The sequence below is a fragment of the Eleutherodactylus coqui genome, chromosome 5 (assembly GCF_035609145.1).
Source record: "Eleutherodactylus coqui strain aEleCoq1 chromosome 5, aEleCoq1.hap1, whole genome shotgun sequence".
Taxonomy (NCBI): Eukaryota; Metazoa; Chordata; class Amphibia; order Anura; family Eleutherodactylidae; genus Eleutherodactylus; species Eleutherodactylus coqui.
In genome coordinates this window covers 208,942,898-208,961,608 of record NC_089841.1, presented here as the reverse complement: position 1 = coordinate 208,961,608, position 18,711 = coordinate 208,942,898, and the positions used below count along the sequence as shown (strand labels likewise).

Below are 18,711 nucleotides of genomic sequence, written 5' to 3'. Positions count from 1 at the left end.
TATAACTCTAAGTGGCTAATTAGCTACTAAAGAGTTAATGCAGGCAGAGCTGGATACAGGCACGATAGCTCAGAGAACAGTGCAGCTGTTTTGCATGTGCAAACAGCTGCATTGTTTTCCGTGTTTTCAACTGGTGTCCCGCTGAGAACTGCCAGCGGGATACCAGCTGAGAGAATCTTATCAGCGCTGCCGGCTAAAATATCAGCCTACGCCACTGATAAGTCATTGCTCATTTCTAGAAAACTAGAAATAAGTGATGAACGAACAGTGCACGAAAAGTGCACGATGGCCGCGTGTTTAGACGCAACAGTTATCGCTCGAAAGATGGTTTTTGAGCAATAAACGTTGAGTCTAAATGGGCCTTAACAGATCCCTGTAGCACTCACCATTCAAGGATTGGGGTATAATTAACAAGAGATCTAGGCCATGCAAGAAAAACTCTCCCAAGACCATGACACCACCACCAGCACCGGCCTATTGAACCCAAACAGTTCGTTCATTGCATACGGCTTCATACTGTTTAAGCCAAATGAGGACCTGGGCATTTGTAGGGTTCAGCAGAAAATAGGACTCGTTACTTCAGACGACCTTCTACCTACCATGTGTCCATGGTCAATTGACGATTTGTAGAGGAGACCATTTAAATTGTATTTATATACCCCGTCCAATGGACAAAATTGATTGTGTTTTTAAGTAGTCTAGTCCAATTATTGCTTTTATCTTTTTTGTTTTCTTTACTTTTAAATTCTTGTTCTCCCTACCTTTTACAATCCATTTGTTCTCCTAGTGCTCTTTCCAGTTGTTTCTGAAGAATGGGCTGCGCCTCGAAAAGCATTGTGTGCTGGTTATCAACTAACTAATAAAGAAGATTTGGATTTACCCCCTTTGCCTTATTTTGCTTTACATTACCAGGATAACGTCTACAGTCCTTCTTTTTCTCCTTTTTCATGATTAAACATGGTCCATTGACGTCTTCTCTGGGTCCATGTGAGGCTTTGTTGGCGTTGACGTGGGGTCATCGGGCATCTTTGTTACTCTTCGGCCATTGAACCCCAATTGACGCAAGGCACGCCACATGGTCATTGTGGAAATTTAAGTTCCCTGCTGTTGTACTGCTGGGTCAGTTGGTCCACTGTGGCATGTCATTGATTATACCAGATGTGCCACCTGACACTCACCTCTAGGATCAACATATGTACATGGCCTACTGCTGTATAGGCTTTTGTCTGATGTTTGTCCATAGTTCAGTAAGTCTTGGTACACTCTTGATATTGTGGTTCTGGAATCGCACGGTACGGCACTACTGATCACAAGATGTCGTGTACTAGCTGTTCCTAACACACTGATCATTCAGTGTATACTTCTATCCAACCAGAGAGCCAATGCATGGGTGAGCTCTAATGACAACCCGTCTCCTGAATATGAAATCTGTTTAGTCATGCGGTCTTTTATTCTGTCGTCTTGGAGATGGTTGCGTAGTTGGAGATGTTTGCTCCTCATAATGAGTTGAAGCAGTTGTCCAATTTTTTATTTTTTAACTCCTGAACCAACGCCCCACCCAAAGTACATTTCCCACATGTACCTACTGTGGTGCCACAGTGTGCGGCTTGTGACGTCACCATGTCTTCTCACCCTATGACGTCCCATAAACATGTCATGTGGGCTAATGTAGAAGCCCTGGCTTGGTTTATGGGATGTTATTGATAATGTCTTGTTGCCTGGTTCCTGTTGGCGGTCATGTGGATAAAAAAAAACATCTGACTGCTACAGACCAGATGGATAATAATTTGAGCCCATTGCAACCAATTAATTTTATATTGGAAAGCTCCCTTTAAAATGTATTGTTGGCGTGAACCTATTGGTTATCATCACCCAGATTTACCAAAAATGGATATAATGAAGGCAGGCAATTCTTTACAAGAGAAAAACATGTAGTGACTTTTTTTGTTAAATTTTTTTTATTTATTTTTTATTTTTTTCATCATGTTTTTAAGGTAAAATGTTCGTAATGCATTATGTATGTCCAATGACCTAGCACATGGGTTTTTATAACGAGAGCCCAGAGCGCCAAGACGATGATTACATTGGCTTTTTAGTGCCTTTGCCTACGTTTTATAGTCCCCATTTACAAGCTCCTCCTGTGCTCTGCTCTACTTAATGAAGTACGGCATATATTGTTTAACAAATTGGAAGTGGCCATTTCACCGTGATATTTTATCATGTTAAATGGAGCAGAGAGACTTCTTTCTAACATGTCAACTTCACAAGGTTTTAAGTGAAGCAATTTGACATCATTTTTTTCCCCCCGTTCCATTATGAATAATGTTCTCAGCTGAATTATGTCACCAATACGGCACTTCATTAGACATCAAAATTCTTTTATCCGTTCCGCAACTTGTAGAGGAAAGTGGCAGAACAAAAACTGTTCTAGGGATACAATGCCATAAAAAGGGAACATCACATCCATTAATTTAATGAAAAAGTTACAATGGTCCAACTCTCACATTCTGGCTGAGGAGGGCTGGGGACCATTTCATGCTCCGATGTTACAGATTGTAAAGTACATGTGAATAACTACTTAGTGATCACTGGTAAAACCTTTTGGGATTTCCAGAATTGGAAACCACAAACTGGTTCCAGTGGGCATATTCCAGTTGCTTGCATCATGAATTCACTGCTTTTGCCTGGATGACGGAGAAGGCAGTAGTCATTCTCCATCTTTCTGCTACGGCGCACACTAGTTGTGTTCAGCAAATCAACTTTTGCCAAATTTAACAAGTTTTTCATCATACAGGTGAAGATAGCTGGCGTATGCCCAGATTAATAGTGATTTATGCTGTTGGGAATCTCATAACGTGCGTCCATGTAGCTCTACCCTTGAGACTGTCCAAAACTTTTAGGATAAGCCAAGTGACTTCTTGTAGGATAAACTAGACTAGGCTTCTGATGCTCTGGACCCCGCCGCTCTAGCCCCCCTGGTCACTGCTCAATTCTGGGTATCTCTTTCACAACAGCTGGCACTAAGTGCATGACTACTTCTGACCATCACCGGACTCGGCTACACCAAAGCTGAGGCAGGGATTGGGCACTGTGGTCATGCGCTTGAACAAGCGAGGTATAGTCTGGTGTCTTACTTTACAAGAAGTTACGGGCCTTATGCGAATAATTAATTTTTACACCTTGGACTACTCCATATGATTTTAGTTGTGCAAAAAAAGTATAGTACAAAAAAAGTAAGGTGGTGTTTTATTGTCTGTAGGCTGTGTCTGGTCTTACAGAAAGTTGGCTTTTTTTCTCGTCTTGTGTAATAACTTTTAATAATTTTTGTTGTTGTTGGTTTGCTTTTATTTGGGAACTGTGGTAGTCCTATAATAAAGAATAGGTGTTAGGAAAAATGAAAGTGAACCTCCAGGCCTGGAGAAACAAAGATGGCCGAACCGCTTCTCTGACTACTTGATACACGCTGTGAATTAGTATATTAGTATGCATTGGTAGTCTGACACCATATGCTGATATCACTGGTCAGACTCATGATGCAAACTAACGCACGGCATGCATCAGGCAGTCAGAGAAGCTGATGCGGCCATCTTTGTTACTTCAGGCCTGGAGGGTCGCTTTGAGACTCCTCAAACTTTTGCCATAATAAGGCTGTATTCACACTAGACTTTTTTGTCGGGGTTTTCAGTATTACTATTTTTTGACAGCCACTGTCGCATCAAAAGTACTGCAAACCCAATTGTGAAAAGAGTCTTACAGGAATGGAGGCTGTTGGGCCGGGACCATCCCTGGTCCACTTGGGCTCCTTTCACTGAGTGACGATTGCTCCTGTGTAAAAGCACAGCAGCGATTATTGCTGAGACGGCATATTTGCGTCCAACAGTCGTCCCTTGGGTATTTTTGCAGTCCTATATATGTCCTGCCTTTGTAAAGTGACGCCTGTTTGTTTTCTTTCAGAGCTCATCAGTGTCTCCATCTGCAAGTTTCAGGGCTGCAGAAAAGCACAGAAATTCAGCAGACTACTCGTCGGACAGTAAAAAGCAAAAGACAGAGGAAAAAGATATAGCGGCTCGTTATGTAAGTATCACTGGACCTCCGCACCTCCTAGCGTTAACGTAAAGAGCAGAGAACGCAAGGTTGCATGGGTAACACCTGTTCTACATACATACATACATACATACATACATACATACATACATACATACATACATACATACATACAATATAAAATATCTGTCTGTGTGCCTAGCAGTACATGACTACAGGCCACACACTTTATGAACCATTATGCTTATTGACTTGTCAAAGATAAAGAAGCATAAATATTTTCAAAGGGTGTATTTGGTTAGAGTGAACGTAGTCAAGAGTTTGTTTAGTGAGAGGTACGTCCAGTTCATGCGGTTTGTCTGTGTACTTTGTAGTCCACATGAAACTCTAGAACATCAGTTAGCTTCAAAATTCTTAGAAAAAATTCTAGTTCTATGAATTGTTGCAGTCTGCAGGTTTTGCGGTGACCTTTCCATGCACACTTCAGGAGATGTAAGGGTGGTCTCCCATCTGCGTCGGAACGTCTAGCTGGAGGTTCCATCGCAGACACTGCTGAATATACCACTCTGCATGGGCTTTTTCTTCTGTCCAAAAGCTGGGCGGAAAGCGGACAGACCCCGTTATAGTCAAAGAGGTCCGCTCAACACTGTTCGGTTCCGTCTAGAGACAGAACCATTCGACTGCAGGATTTTCCTTTCATCTTCCCCAAATGAAGCAGGAAAGCAGAATTCCCAGCGCAGATCTGAAACCACCCTTAAGCCGACAAGTATATTTGCTTACGAAGACCATGGAATGTCCTTAGGATGACTGTGGATAGGGGGCTGCTCTACATTGCTTCATTCTCTGGTCACTGTCAATGCCGGTCTACAGTATTTCCCACATATACAAACTTCTACATTGTGCATTTTTATGCTATAATACAGTGTTTCCATATGTCCTACTAGTGGACAGCCCCTTAAAGTAGCGGCTGTAACAGTTATGTTTGGAGTAGAGAACTTCCTAATAAAACATCCAGACAGACAGTTACTTTTTTTCACAATGTGGTATAATGAGATGTTGTTACCAGACATAAATGTTCCATAAACTCCACTTTAGATCAACAGATTTCTACCGCTGTTTTATATATTAGTAACTTCAGTATTGTTTGATACAAACTATTGTATTTTCCCTGCAGGACAGTGATGGTGAGAAGAGTGACGATAACCTTGTGGTTGATGTTTCCAATGAGGTTTGTGTTCGGCTTGTTTTCTATGGTTTGCTTTGTCCTAGTTGGGCTTCATGTAGTATCGATGGCTGCTACTTAGACATTTAACACATTAATTGCAATGAAATGGCAACAATTTTTGTTTTCTCTCAAAGGACCCTTCTTCACCAAGAGGAAGCCCAGCACATTCTCCAAGGGAGAACGGCTTGGACAAAGCCCGACTGCTAAAGAAAGATCCGCCTATCAGCCCTGCCTCCATTGCATCCTCAAGCAGTACACCCTCTTCAAAGTCCAAAGAACTCAGCCTTGTAAGTCCAACCTAAAGTAGGAGAATTACATATATTTATCGGACTAGTCGGGGTTCAGATAAACCATAAATCAGTCCTGTAGCCAACTGAAGGCTGACATCTGTTGGGCACGGATAAGCAAAAAGGTACATATACAGCAAGGAAATTGGGGCAGCTTTATGAAGGCCATCAAAAAAGTTTTTTCTGTTGCCCATAGCAATCAATTACACCTCAGCTTTCATTTTCTAAGGGCACTATAGGAAATGAAATCTTGTGTCGTGATTGGTTGGCTAGACAGTTGCTTGACCGACCGTTTTCTGTGTAGCAACAGGTCCAACTGTTGCTTTGTGAATGACTTATCATACTGACTGCTGATCAACGTTTTTGAAACTAACGAGACCGCCAATATGGCTGAAGTTGTTGTTTTTGTCACTTTTTCATAACGGTCTCAAAAATGCTAATGCTAATACTAATAAAACAACGCACTTTGGCTATGGCCAGTTTTATGTTTTGGGTGGCAACTTTTTGAATATTTTTCTATACTTCATTAATTTAAACTAGAAACACTGGACCAAGTCTTTTCTGATAAGTGCTATTAAGCATTGACTCTTGGTAGCCTTATGGTCCATTTACATGTAACGATTAGCGCTCACAATTCGTTCAAAGGAACACATTTGAGTGATGATCGTGCAGCGTTCATGCAAGAAAATCACTGACTTGATGTTATCGTTGACTTTCAGTTCCTATAAAAACTATCGCTGGCTTCTCATTCCGTGTAAACACTCCCCGCTCAGCTCTTCGCATAGAATGGGAAGCACTGAGCGAGAAGCCTGCGATGCAGTGGCAAACTATGCCCGTGTAAACACTCTGCACGAGCGCTAACAACCTAAGTGGTGACGGCGGTGCTTCTTCAGTCCCTTAGCCGACTGTCGTCCCGTGTAAAAGGGCCTTTAGTGAGAGCTCTTGAGAGAAGGAATTATGGAACTGACTCTTTGCAGTAATATGCATTGAGCAGGCGGTTGGACCAGATGACCCTGGAGGTCCCTTCCAACCCTACCATTCTATGATGAACCGATTCGGAACACACTGAGAAGTTGTCAATAATTAGAGCTGTTTAAACAATGCTTTTTCTGCCCTAAATTGTTTAGGCTTCATAAATAATTTCCTAAAGAATATGCGTCTATGTTCAAGGGCGATTATTCTGTAACCTTGCACCCAAAAAAAGCTTCCGATCAACTGTTACGGCCGGGTGAAGCCTATAGCAAGAACATGTGTTAGTACATGCCACCATTCATTCAAATCCATATATGCTCCTTGCTAGGGACTCGCCGCTCTAGCTAGCGGGTGGGGGGGGGGGGGGGGTGTTCTAGTGTATCCGTATCCCCTTATAACACACACACAAAGTGGTTGTAGTCATGAGACAACCCTTTTAAGCACAGACCGATGTCATCATAGCAGCATTTCTCATAACATCCGAAATCTGTCATTTCTATTCAAGTAACTCTTTCACGCAGCAGCAAACTATTGCTATGAACTTTTCCCTTTTGAAGGGAAATTGGGGTTGTGTTCCCCAGAGCTTTCCCTTCGGAAGCTTTATCCAACTCCTTTGGTTTGCAAAAAAAATGTGAAGAATTGAATGAATAATCTATTTAGAGACCTATGTTCCTCTTCTTCCTCCTAAGCGATTCCCTACAGGTGTGTTTCCATTTGTGCTGCTCTGGTTACACAGGTCTGCTGTACACTCCTATGTTATGAATAGATACTTGAAAGATATGATTGTGAAAGCACATATGTTATGACTCTTCCATTAGGGATGTTGACTTTAGCAGGGTGAGTATTTGAGGTTTCAGTAGAGTAAACCATAAAGTCAATAAGTTATTTACTTTTGGGAGGATTCAAGTCATTTAGCATGTTGTATCCTTTGCTCCAGCCAGGGATTCTTTTTGTTAGTGCCTGTGTAGTGCTGATGTAACTCTTACATGTTTGTTTTACCTAAAGACAAGCATATTTGCACTTTGCAGTTCAGATTGATTGATTTTTTTTTTTTTTTCTTCTTCTTCTTAAAACCTTTTCTTTCTCACCCTTGACATTCAACTCCTGGAAGAATGAGAAGTCTACAACTCCTGTTTCAAAATCCAACACACCCACTCCGCGTACTGATGCCCCTACACCTGGCAGCAACTCTACTGGACTGCGGCCGGTGCCTGGCAAGCCACCAGGAGTCGACCCATTAAGTAAGCTAGACGTCAAAATGTATTCTTCGGCTCCGTTGACAGTAGGGATTTTTTTTATTTCCGGTGATTTAAATGTATAGAAAAGGTAAAATTAAAACTCAAAAAGTTAATGACCCATGAAAAGCTCAATAAATAGCTTTAACCCTTTCCAATCCACTGTCTGACCTCTGAAGACATTATGATTTAAGGCTGTAGAGCTCCGATGTTGGAAGACATCCGTCGGGGTTCTCTTACTGTATATTGCCAGCCTCTCTGCTGTCGGAGCCTCTCCAATGTCTTACCTCATGCAGTACTGGCTTTAGCCAGCATACAGCGCTGTTGTATAATGGCAGAAAAAGAGAAAGCCCCCTAGGAAAATCAGGATACAATTTGGACTGGAAAGGGATAAGCTTTGAAGTGTACAATCCTAGTTCTTTACGGTTTGTATGTGTCTGTTCTTTCCAGCAGGTCTTAGGACTCCAATGGCAGTCCCTTGTCCTTATCCAACCCCTTTTGGAATCGTTCCACATGCTGGAATGAATGGAGAACTGACCAGCCCAGGAGCTTATGGTCTACACAACATCTCCCCGCAAATGAGCGCTGCCGCGGCAGCAGCGGCGGCTGCTGCAGCTTATGGCAGGCCCTCAGTGGTAAGAGCTTTATTTGTTAATTTTTGTTAATGTGGTTTCCTATAGACCTGGAATTTTGCTATTTCACATTCTATTCAAAATTTAAATGGGTTGTCCAGGGTTAGAAAAACACAGCTGCTTGCTTCTAAACACAGCGCCACCCCTTGTCTACAGGGTTGTGTTTGGTATTGCAGCTCAGCTCCATTGAAGTGAGTGGGAGCTGAGCTGCATTACCAGAGACAACCCACGGATAAGGGTGGTGTTGTGTTTGGAAGAAAGCAGCCATGCTTTTGTAATCCTAGAGAAGCCCTTTAACCTAAAAACCAAGACCCATAGGACATTGTGAATTAATTATACTTCAGAAGCATCTGTCCTAACCTCTCTAGGATTACATTTCTGAAAGTAGGTAGCCATAATAGGATTGGTCCAGACTTCTGTAAATGCATAATTTTCACTATAGTAATTTACATTTTAAAATTATTTAAAATAGTTTAAATTTCATGTCTCCTCAGAATTAGTTTGCTACAATGTACCATCCTTGTGTTCATGCCGTTTGGCTATACCCAGTACTAGGTCAGGTACTGAATGGAAAAGTTTCCATTCACTTAAAGGATTGCTTTTAAGTGAGTGGAAGTTTCACTTTACACTAATCTCTTTAAATGAAGAGACAACCGGTCTATTTCTGTACGCCACTGAGATCAGTGATTGGCTGCTGTAGTCACATGTTGTCAACGTGATGCTATTGCCGTAAGAGATATACAAGGCCTGGCAAGGAGAGCCAGACCACAACGCTGGATCTTATAGGTGAGTAAGGCTTGTTTTATTCATTTGCCCAACATTTTTTTTTCCCCTAAAACCAGTCAACTCCTTTAATGCAGGTGAAGGTTTTGAAGTGGCAGAGGGTATGAATCACAAAGTATGTTGGAAATTTGCAGAACTTTTTTTTTTTATATCACCCAAATATGTGTTTGGTATTGACAACAGATTCATTTAGTATCTTTGTAGTTAACATTGATTTTATATAAATACAACTAGTAATTATTAGGAAATTATAGTACCAGTGTTTCCACACAGCTGTGCTACATCCATTATGATCCCCGTACATCACACACACAGCTCTACTAAATGCATCCTGATTTACACACCTCTCACACACACAGCTGTGGTACATCCATGCTGATTTCCAGACATCACCAGCTCAGCAAAAACCTGGATATAGTGATCAGTCCCTGCCTCCACCCACTCAGGTGATCAAATGACGGTGAAGTCATCACAGGTCCTGGTGGCTGCTCTTAGCTTATTCACTATACAGTACTTTTTACCAAACTGTACAATGACTCCTCCCACAGCAGTGACATCACCGCAGGTCCTTCGGCCCACCGGATCTCTGTGGTGGTGGTAGGTCAGTGTCTTCTGTCAGGACTGCTGAGTCGTGTATGAGACAATGGCTTGGTTGTATTCTCATTTTGTTATTTTTGTCCTCCCTCTCCAAGAGCCCTAACATTGTTCTTCTGTTGGTCAGGCTCTATGTTTTATATATGTTGTAGGACCTGCGATGACATCACCAGGGGTGGAGCATGAGAAACGCCCACACACAAACATACATACTCACGGTCAAGTGGTCGTTAGTAGTTTGATACCACATGGGCCAATGTAAACTGTATGCTTTGAGAGTGTCTTAATAGGCCATGCGTTCTGTTGTCTCGCTTGCAAACAACCACCAGTTCATTGACTCTTACTGCCTGTAAGGATCAAAAAATTTCCAGGGGTCCTTTCAACAACAACAAAAAAAAAGCGAAAATACTTTCCACGGTTGAATACAATTCAGAAGCACAATGTAATATCATTAATAACACGCTTCAGTGAGTGGGTTTGCACTGTTAGTTTCAATGGAAGGTAATTGGAATGTCTAAGATTCCTAAATGCTGACCCACTATCAGTTCCAGTAGATCTTAGCAGTAGATGTTTCCTCTTCATACAGTATTTTGTCATTGACATCTCTAGTCATACAACTGTTCTCGTGTTTCCCCAATTACTATTTAGGTTGGCTTTGACCCACATCATCATATGCGTGTTCCAGGAATCCCTCCAAATCTGACAGGCATCCCAGGTGGAAAGCCGTGAGTAGTTTATATTTGTTGTTCTTCCAGCAGATCGTATTTGCTGTTTTTACTCCTTTTATATTTTTAAGACGAAATTCAATTGGCAAGAAAATTATTCTTCTGGGGCTAAACTTGTTCATCTTATTTTGTTGTGTTCTTTCCTGTTAGTAAAATGTCTTCTTTAGCTTTTCAGCCGTATTCATGGTTTATGGCACCAACTAAAGATACAGTTTTTATGTATCTTTTGGAATACATTGTTTCAAGGATAATTGCTTTGTGAAAACCAGTAGATAACTTCTAACTCAAACAAGGCTGCTGGAAATGTTCGAGGGTCGTGAAGGTTAAACTATGATTAGGGAGGAGGGGAGTGGGAAACTAATGAGTTGGGGTGAGGATTTGCTTCCTTTTGGTGCTCGTAAAAGAAAATGAAAACTAATGAATTTTATTTCTCTGCTTGTTGTGTTATCTTTGAGTTGAAGATGTTGGTGAACGAGTTTTTTTTTTTTTTTAAATGGCCAATTGAAGGTATACTAAACTTGGATCAGTTAGTGGAATGACTAATGTTATTTCGCCTAGCTACAGTTGCAATCAAAATTATTTGATCTTCACCTGAAAGTAAAGGGTACTTTTCATTGGGCGATTATCTCTCGAATTCTTGTTGGAAACAGCAAATTTGGGCAATTAATCTTTTGTATATACGCGGCCGCCAACAGGGCACTGAGTGAGAAATCCCTCACTTGTCGGAGTCGCTTGGTTTTTAGCAAAAACCAAGTGACTTTCGGGTCGTGGAAACAGGAGCTGCTCAATGTTTGAGCAATTTCTGATTACTGTGAATGGAGACGGACTGGCTGTAACAATCCCGGCCTGCTGCAATACCATTTACTTGAACGACTATCGCTCCTGTGTAAGCACAGGCATGATAGTTGGGTGGCCCTTATGCACCTGACAGTCGTCCTGTGTAAAAGGGACCTTTTAAGGTTTATTAGCAAACAGTTGAAAGTTTGTAAACTTGACAAAAAAAAAATTGAAACAAGAACAACTTAAGTAGCTCAGCGCAAGTAATTTAACAAGTGGCTTCTTCAAATTCAACATAAATGCTGCAGTCACAGAATTATTCTTCCTGAGAGCAAAATTCCTCATAAGAGCACACATTTGCAAATCAGATGTTGTCTTACGCACCACTGATGAATCTAATCATGGGCTTCATTAGTTGCATCAGGTGTGCTTGAGATAAAACACATCAAATACCTAGACTGGCTTTTGCATTTGATTGCATGTTAAAAATTTAGTTAAGTCAAGAGTGGTCCAAAAAGTTAAGGGATCATTGCCTTCCACAAACAAAGAAAAAGGATACAAAAAGATAGCAAAGGCATTGAATGTTCCTAGAGTTAGTTTGAAGTATTATTTGTAAGTTCAAAGTTAAAGTAAGACTGGCTACACTACCTGAACATGGCAGAAAGAACCGCTATCACTAGCTACCACCTGATTCCTGAGTACACAGGTGGTCAAAAACCCCTCAGTGACTACAATAGACCTGCAGCAAGACTAGGTGGCAGCAGGCACTGAGGTTTTCGTTTGCACAGTAAGGCATACACTAAACACTGAAGGTCTTCATGCCCTGAAGGTCTTCTTGTGACCCTGAAGGACAAGAAAACTTGGCTGCAATGTGTTCACAGCTGTAAAAATAAGCCACAGAAGTTTTGGGGCTCTGGCCTATGGACCAGCGGTATGTCTGGAGGGGGAAGAAAGAAGTATGCTGAAAGAAGCACCCTGCTTGAAGTGAGGCAATGGCTTGATGATGATCTGTGGCTGATTTGATTCCTCGATCACTGGAAACCAGCAGTGTATGGATGCCAAGATAGATTCAATCAAGTCCTAGGAAAGAACATCATGCCTTCTCTGAGGAAGCCAAAGCTTGTGTGTTGTTAGATTTACCAAAAGTATCATTGTGTATAAAGCTGAAAAAATGAGAAAGATGGAACAGCATTCCTTCAAATCAATATACAACTTTTTAACAAGTCTGTAAAACAATGATTGGGAATAGGAAACCAAGCCAGAAATCCATACACATGCAGCTGTTTTGTGGTGTTTGCCCCTCATCAGTGTGCAGTAGGTTTCTGGCTTGGCTGGTGAGAGGCCTGTGATATGCGTCAAGAGGGGTGTCATCTCTCCTTAAGGATAGTGCCCAATAAGTGGAGATATCTAGGGGGTAAGTGGATCGGGGGATGGCTTCATCTCTCCCCAAGGAGAGTACCCAGAAGGGATGTGAGAAGACACCTGAAAGCTGAGCGAGGAGACTTATAAGGCCGTGCATGCTCCTCTGGCTAATTTATGCAAATAAGGAAGATGGAACAATACCTCTGCAACACCACCTATTGGACGGCAGCATTCCTTCAAATCATTGTATGACTTTTTAACAAGTCTGTAAAACAATGACTGGGAATAGGAAATAACACATTTATTAAGTTCAGCTCTTTTAATGCACCTCATGATCCTATTTGCCTTTACAGCAGCTGCCTGACACTGGTTGTTCCAGTTAAGTTTTATAGTTAATTAAAACACCCAGGTATTTTTTCATGTCTGTTTTGCTCAGTGGTTTTCTATTTAGTGTGTAATGGGGACATATTTTTCCTGCCAATGTGCATAACCTTACATTTATCAGTGTTAAACCTAATTTGTCACTTTTCTGCCCAAATACCCAATTTATTCAGATCCATTTGCAGCTGTAGACTATCCTCTCTTGTATTAATTACTTTACATAGTTTTGTATCCTCTGCAAATGTTGACTTTACTGTGTAGTCCCATCAGAACGTCATTAACAAATAAATTAAAAAGAATAGGGCCCAATACTGATCCCTGTGGTATCCCATTAGTAATAGGAACCCAAGCAAAGTATGTACCATTAAACCACCCTGTGCTTTTTTTCACTGAGCCATTTACTTACCCATTTACACACATTCTCGGTCCACATACGAAGCATTCTCATTTTATATACTAACCTTTTATGCGGCACAACTCTTCCCGGTCTAGTCTAGAACTTACCTCCTCGTAGAATCTGATCAGATTGGTTTGACAGGAGCGACCACTCATAAACCCATGCTGATATAGTTATACACCTATTTTCCTTGAGGTGCTCCAGGATACCATTTCTTAAAAACCCTTCAAACTTTTTACCCACAACAGAAGTAAGACTTACCAGCCTATAGTTTCTAGGTTTACTTTTCAACCCCTTTTTGAGTATTGTCACCAAACCTTGCTATCCATGTAATGGTGATCGTTCAACATTCAAAAGGGCCAAAAGTGAGCGATAATTGTTACATGTAAATGCAGGCAGTTGTGCACCATTCGTTTAATTGACATTCGGAGCTGGTTTTTAGCCAGCATAAAATCCATCGTTAAGCAGCTCAGAGTTTGTTCTATTTGAATGCAGTTCGTTAAGTCGCTGAAAAGACTGAATGATGGTAAAGAGAAAGGGAGAAAGACAATGGAATCTGCTGTCCAGATAATCGCACGCACAAATACACGCCTAGTGCTACTGCGTTTACCTTAGCTAATGAGGGAAAATACAGATTATTAGGTGCAAGTAATTTTATTCAAAAATGTCAGCAGTTCATTCAGTCGTGCGGTTGTTTAAGCTATAATTGTTGTGTGCAAAAGGGCTTTTAGATATAATAAACAATGGACTGTCTATCACATTACTTAATTCCCTTAGAACCCAAGGGTGTATGCCATCAGGATCTGGCAATTTGTCAATTTTAAGGCAGCTCTGCACTTCTTCCTGGGTTCGACTGATGATATTAAGAGAAGAGTTTACTTTATCACTCTGTATTTCACCTATCATTTCATTTTCCTGAGTGAATACATTGGCGAAAAAACTATTTGAAAGATTTGCTTTCAGAACCGTGATTCCAACAATACCTCAAAGTCCACCAAGGTTGGAACATCGTGAACTAGCTGTCAGTCTTGTGACTTATACCCCTTAGAAAATCTTTCGTGGGATTTAAAGAAGATGGTTGCAGCATGCAGATATAAAAATATTAGTGAGCTGGAGGCCATTGTCTATGAGGAATATATAAAGATGAGCTATAGAAATTGTTCCTGTTTCTTTTCATTAGCAAAGAGCTGAAAGTTTTTAAATTCAGCATATAAACCTAATTTGCAATTGGGGGTTGATTAATTTTGATTGCGACTGTATGGTGAGAGATGATTAGTCCTTCAGTTTTGGTTAGTTTTCATCTTGGTGAAGTACAACTTGAGCAAATTAGTTTTAACAAAAAAAGTTTTACCTCCTGAATATTTTTATACTTAAATATAATGTTTCTTTTTCTAATTAGTGCCTATTCATTCCATGTAAGTGCTGACGGCCAGATGCAGCCGGTTCCGTTCCCTCCCGACGCTCTGATTGGCCCAGGAATCCCTCGGCACGCACGACAGATAAACACATTAAATCACGGGGAAGTGGTTTGTGCCGTTACCATCAGCAACCCTACAAGACACGTGTACACTGGTGGAAAGGGATGTGTCAAGGTCTGGGACATTAGTCACCCAGGGAACAAAAGCCCTGTGTCTCAGCTGGACTGCTTGGTAAGTGCCAATGAGTACTTCCGAATATATTCTTTTTTTGGCATGGTTATGCTTTTATTAGATCAATGGGTGAAGTTTCTGAAATGGCTAAAAAGTTGATTTTACTAAAAGAAAAAATTAAAATTAAAAAGGGAAAAAAATCTGAAGTACTTTTTTTTTTCTTAAATTCTAAGAGTACCTGTAGATTCAGAAAATGTTTGACATGCCCTAGAGACATGCCAAAAATATTGATCAGTGGGGATCCCTCTGTCAAGACCCCACTGGTTGCTAGAATGGGTGGGCTGTAGCGCTCACCCGAGTGCTGTGCCCTCTCGGCTATGTTTACTTGTTTTCGGTTGCTGCTGGCAGCTGAAGACTGCCTCTTAGAGGTATATAGAAAGCTTGTACGCACCTCTATGAGGCCATCTTCAGCTGCCGGAAGCAGCTGAAAATGAGCAAACTTAGGCGAGGGGGCACAACGCTTGGGTGAGCACTGTAGCCCCCTCATTCTAGCAATCAGCAGGGGCCTAATCGATACTGTTGACATGTCAAGTTTTCTAAAAATGCATGTAGTCTTTAAATTGTGTGTGTTGGGGTGTCTATTGCAATATCAATTACCTCTGATGTGAAGAATCCGGTTCTGTAGCTTGTCCCCTTTTGGGCTGTATATTCTGCACTTTTCTTCTGGCCTCCAGGTCATATGATCAGCAATGTGACAATCCTCTGTGCTTACAGTTAATGATGAAGCTTTATCATACTTTCTAAGGCAACCCATTCGTGGCCCAAAGTCACCGTGTAGCCCTAGCCTAAAAAGTGTCTGTTGTCCATAGGAACCAGTCACGGAGCAACTTGAATTTCCTGTTCTGCTCTTGAAAAATGCAAGCTGCTCTGCGATCGGTTGCTGCGTGTAACACGGTTTTTCTTTCATGCAGTATCATATACTGTATCTGCTGCATAAGCTGCAAGACGCAGAGTTGTCAGAATGCTGGTCATGTGACCTGGAGGCCAGAAGAAAAGTGCAGAATACGCAGAACAGAGGGGACGAGCTACAGAATTGGATTGAAGGGGCGCGGAAGACAGAGACCAATTAAGCATCGATGGCCCAGCGTAATGATAGGCCGTTAATTTCTACAACCTGGTTAACCCCTTTAAAGGCATTGCCTGGATGCGAGACTTTTTTTTTTTTTAAATGGATCCCTACAGTCCTTCCAGTCTTTGATCGGAAACTGCTACCACTTGACCGCCGCAGCAGTCAGATACAGGTCTCCTGGAATCACTGGCCGTATATTGGCAGCCAGGGAACAGGCTTTGGTTGCAGCAGTGAGATGGTAGTCGTTCCTGAACCAAGACTGGGAGGACCGCAGGGCTGCCAAGTTGCTGACTTAAAGGACAGGTAAGTATCATCGCTTATGATTTTAACAGATTTGGATCCATTTTTGAAGCAGCTGCCTTCCACCAAGACCACCCCTTTAAGTAGGAGTAACGATGTATATCTGTGGCTAATTGTCATGGCTTTATAATGGTCATGGACAGGGCGCTGCACATTTAGGAGTCTATAGCTGTGATTAATTTATACATTATGAAAGCGTTTCATAAGGCAAAACCCTTTTTTAATAAATAACACTTAAAGACGTGTGGTGCAGTGATTAATAACTTATTTTGGCCCGAAGCCACAAATAGATATTCTCTGGAGGGTGGTAACCTTCTGTGTAGCACAAAATAATGACATTAATTTAACATACATTGTGGATTAATAGTGGGGTGTAAAATAGTGCAGGCGATATTTTATCTATTAGCATATTGACTTTTGCACTGAACTATATATCATGTAGTGCCAAGTTATTCAGCATCGCAAAGTTTTTGGTTGACTTTACAGCCTCTGATTTTGATGCTAATTAAGATGAATTATCTCACAACACTGAATTTTAAGTTTCAAGTTTAAGTACTTGCCTAATGTCATGTAATTTTCTGGCATTAATCCACTTTATCATTGTCATAACGGCAAATGGCTCATTAGAATCAGGAGGGAATGTTTGTGCTTTGAGAGGGTCCCCGTGTAGAGTTTAACCCATCACCCAGGAGGTTTTTTAAGTTTGTACTTTGCAATAATATGCTTGCTTTAAAAAAAAATTCTAGTAGAACTGCTGATTATAGACGGCAATGAAATCTCTCGTATTTGAAACGGAGCAACAAGAGTTTCATAGCCCAAGAAAGTACCGATTTCATGTCCCAATGGTTTTGTCTCTGCAGAACAGAGATAACTACATCCGCTCCTGTAGATTACTCCCTGATGGGCGCACTCTGATTGTTGGAGGGGAAGCCAGCACGCTATCCATATGGGACCTGGCAGCGCCTACCCCACGTATAAAAGCAGAGCTGACCTCATCGGCTCCTGCCTGCTACGCTCTGGCCATCAGCCCCGATTCCAAAGTCTGCTTCTCCTGCTGTAGTGATGGCAACATTGCAGTGTGGGACTTACATAATCAGACCCTTGTAAGGTATGTACATGATCAGGTAATTGGGCTTTCCATAGAAGCCAATCATATTTGCATTCCTTTTCGCAATAGTAAGTGATGGCTAGTTAATGCATGATATGTTAATATATAATTTATATATATATATATAATATAATTTTTTTTTATGTATATATTTTTTTAGATTTTATGTATATTTTAATGTTTGTTTTAACTTTTTGATATATACATTTATTTATTTTTGTTTATATATCTTAAAAAAAAAATATATATATATATATATCTAAAAAAATATATATCTAAAAAATATATATATATTTTTTATTTAAAGATATATTTGCATACAATAGTGCGTCTTATGAAATTATAATTTTATAGCTGTGCATTCATGTTGTTTGGAATCTCTGTAATCCTGTATTTAAACACGCTACTGCCAGTATGTCTTGTACACCGCCAATCAATTTATCTGTTGCAGAAATCATAGAGAACTCTGTCATTTTGGCATATTTCTTTGCATCGCAAGGTCAATATACTAGGTATTATCTTCAAAGTACCATATGCCGCTATCTCGTCACCTCAACGGCAGCAGTAACCCGTTATCTATAGTCTGCCACGTTTCCCGGTATCCTCTAGACTCCAGAAGAGTGATCTCAAATATATCAATGAACTTGATAAATATTGGCAAGCCCTGGAATTTGTAAGCTGTCATGTTGATAAAGAATACATACACTAGAACGGTAGCTGAAGCTACAGCGCCATACAATCCATACCTGGAAAAGATCTCCTATAAGGAGGGATTGAAAGCTGAGGCTTTAATTTATATAGGTTACGAGCAATTGGGATGGTTACTGTAGACGATGTAGAGATAGGAATGGCATTAGCAAAATTACAACCGGGTTAATAATGAAAGTAATAAAATTACTCCTACGCTACTTGGGTGTCACAGGCCCACAATCCAACTTTTGTCCAACACTTTTTTTTGAAAATTTATATTGCTACTGGGCACGATAACTTCAATTGAAGGCTGGCTACAGACAGCCCAGGTAACTCTATAGTTGCAGTATATTGACAAAGCATCGGTACGACTGTTGTAAATATCTATTTTAACGATCTACCTTATGAGTATTGCCAGAATGTGCCCACGGTTATCAGCACTTTGGCACTGGAGGTGTAATAAACGGGTTACAGTATGTTC

General features: G+C 40.9%; 1 protein-coding gene across 6 annotated transcripts in view; it reads left to right on the top strand.

Moving 5' to 3' along the window:
• LOC136628324 (transducin-like enhancer protein 4) overlaps positions 1 to 18,711 on the top strand; it is a 139,856-nt gene that overhangs the window by 98,021 nt on the left and 23,124 nt on the right. For 3 of the 6 annotated variants that reach the window (XM_066604140.1, XM_066604139.1, XM_066604137.1), the window contains 8 exons: positions 3,955 to 4,074; positions 5,219 to 5,272; positions 5,404 to 5,556; positions 7,640 to 7,769; positions 8,217 to 8,398; positions 10,421 to 10,497; positions 14,814 to 15,063; positions 17,293 to 17,540. In XM_066604140.1, coding sequence (XP_066460237.1) covers positions 3,955 to 4,074; positions 5,219 to 5,272; positions 5,404 to 5,556; positions 7,640 to 7,769; positions 8,217 to 8,398; positions 10,421 to 10,497; positions 14,814 to 15,063; positions 17,293 to 17,540 — 1,214 coding nt within the window. Of the gene's footprint in view, positions 1 to 3,954; positions 4,075 to 5,218; positions 5,273 to 5,403; positions 5,557 to 7,639; positions 7,770 to 8,213; positions 8,399 to 10,420; positions 10,498 to 14,813; positions 15,064 to 17,292; positions 17,541 to 18,711 lie in introns of all 6 variants that reach the window. The other 3 variants (XM_066604138.1, XM_066604136.1, XM_066604135.1) reach the window with 1 other exon arrangement.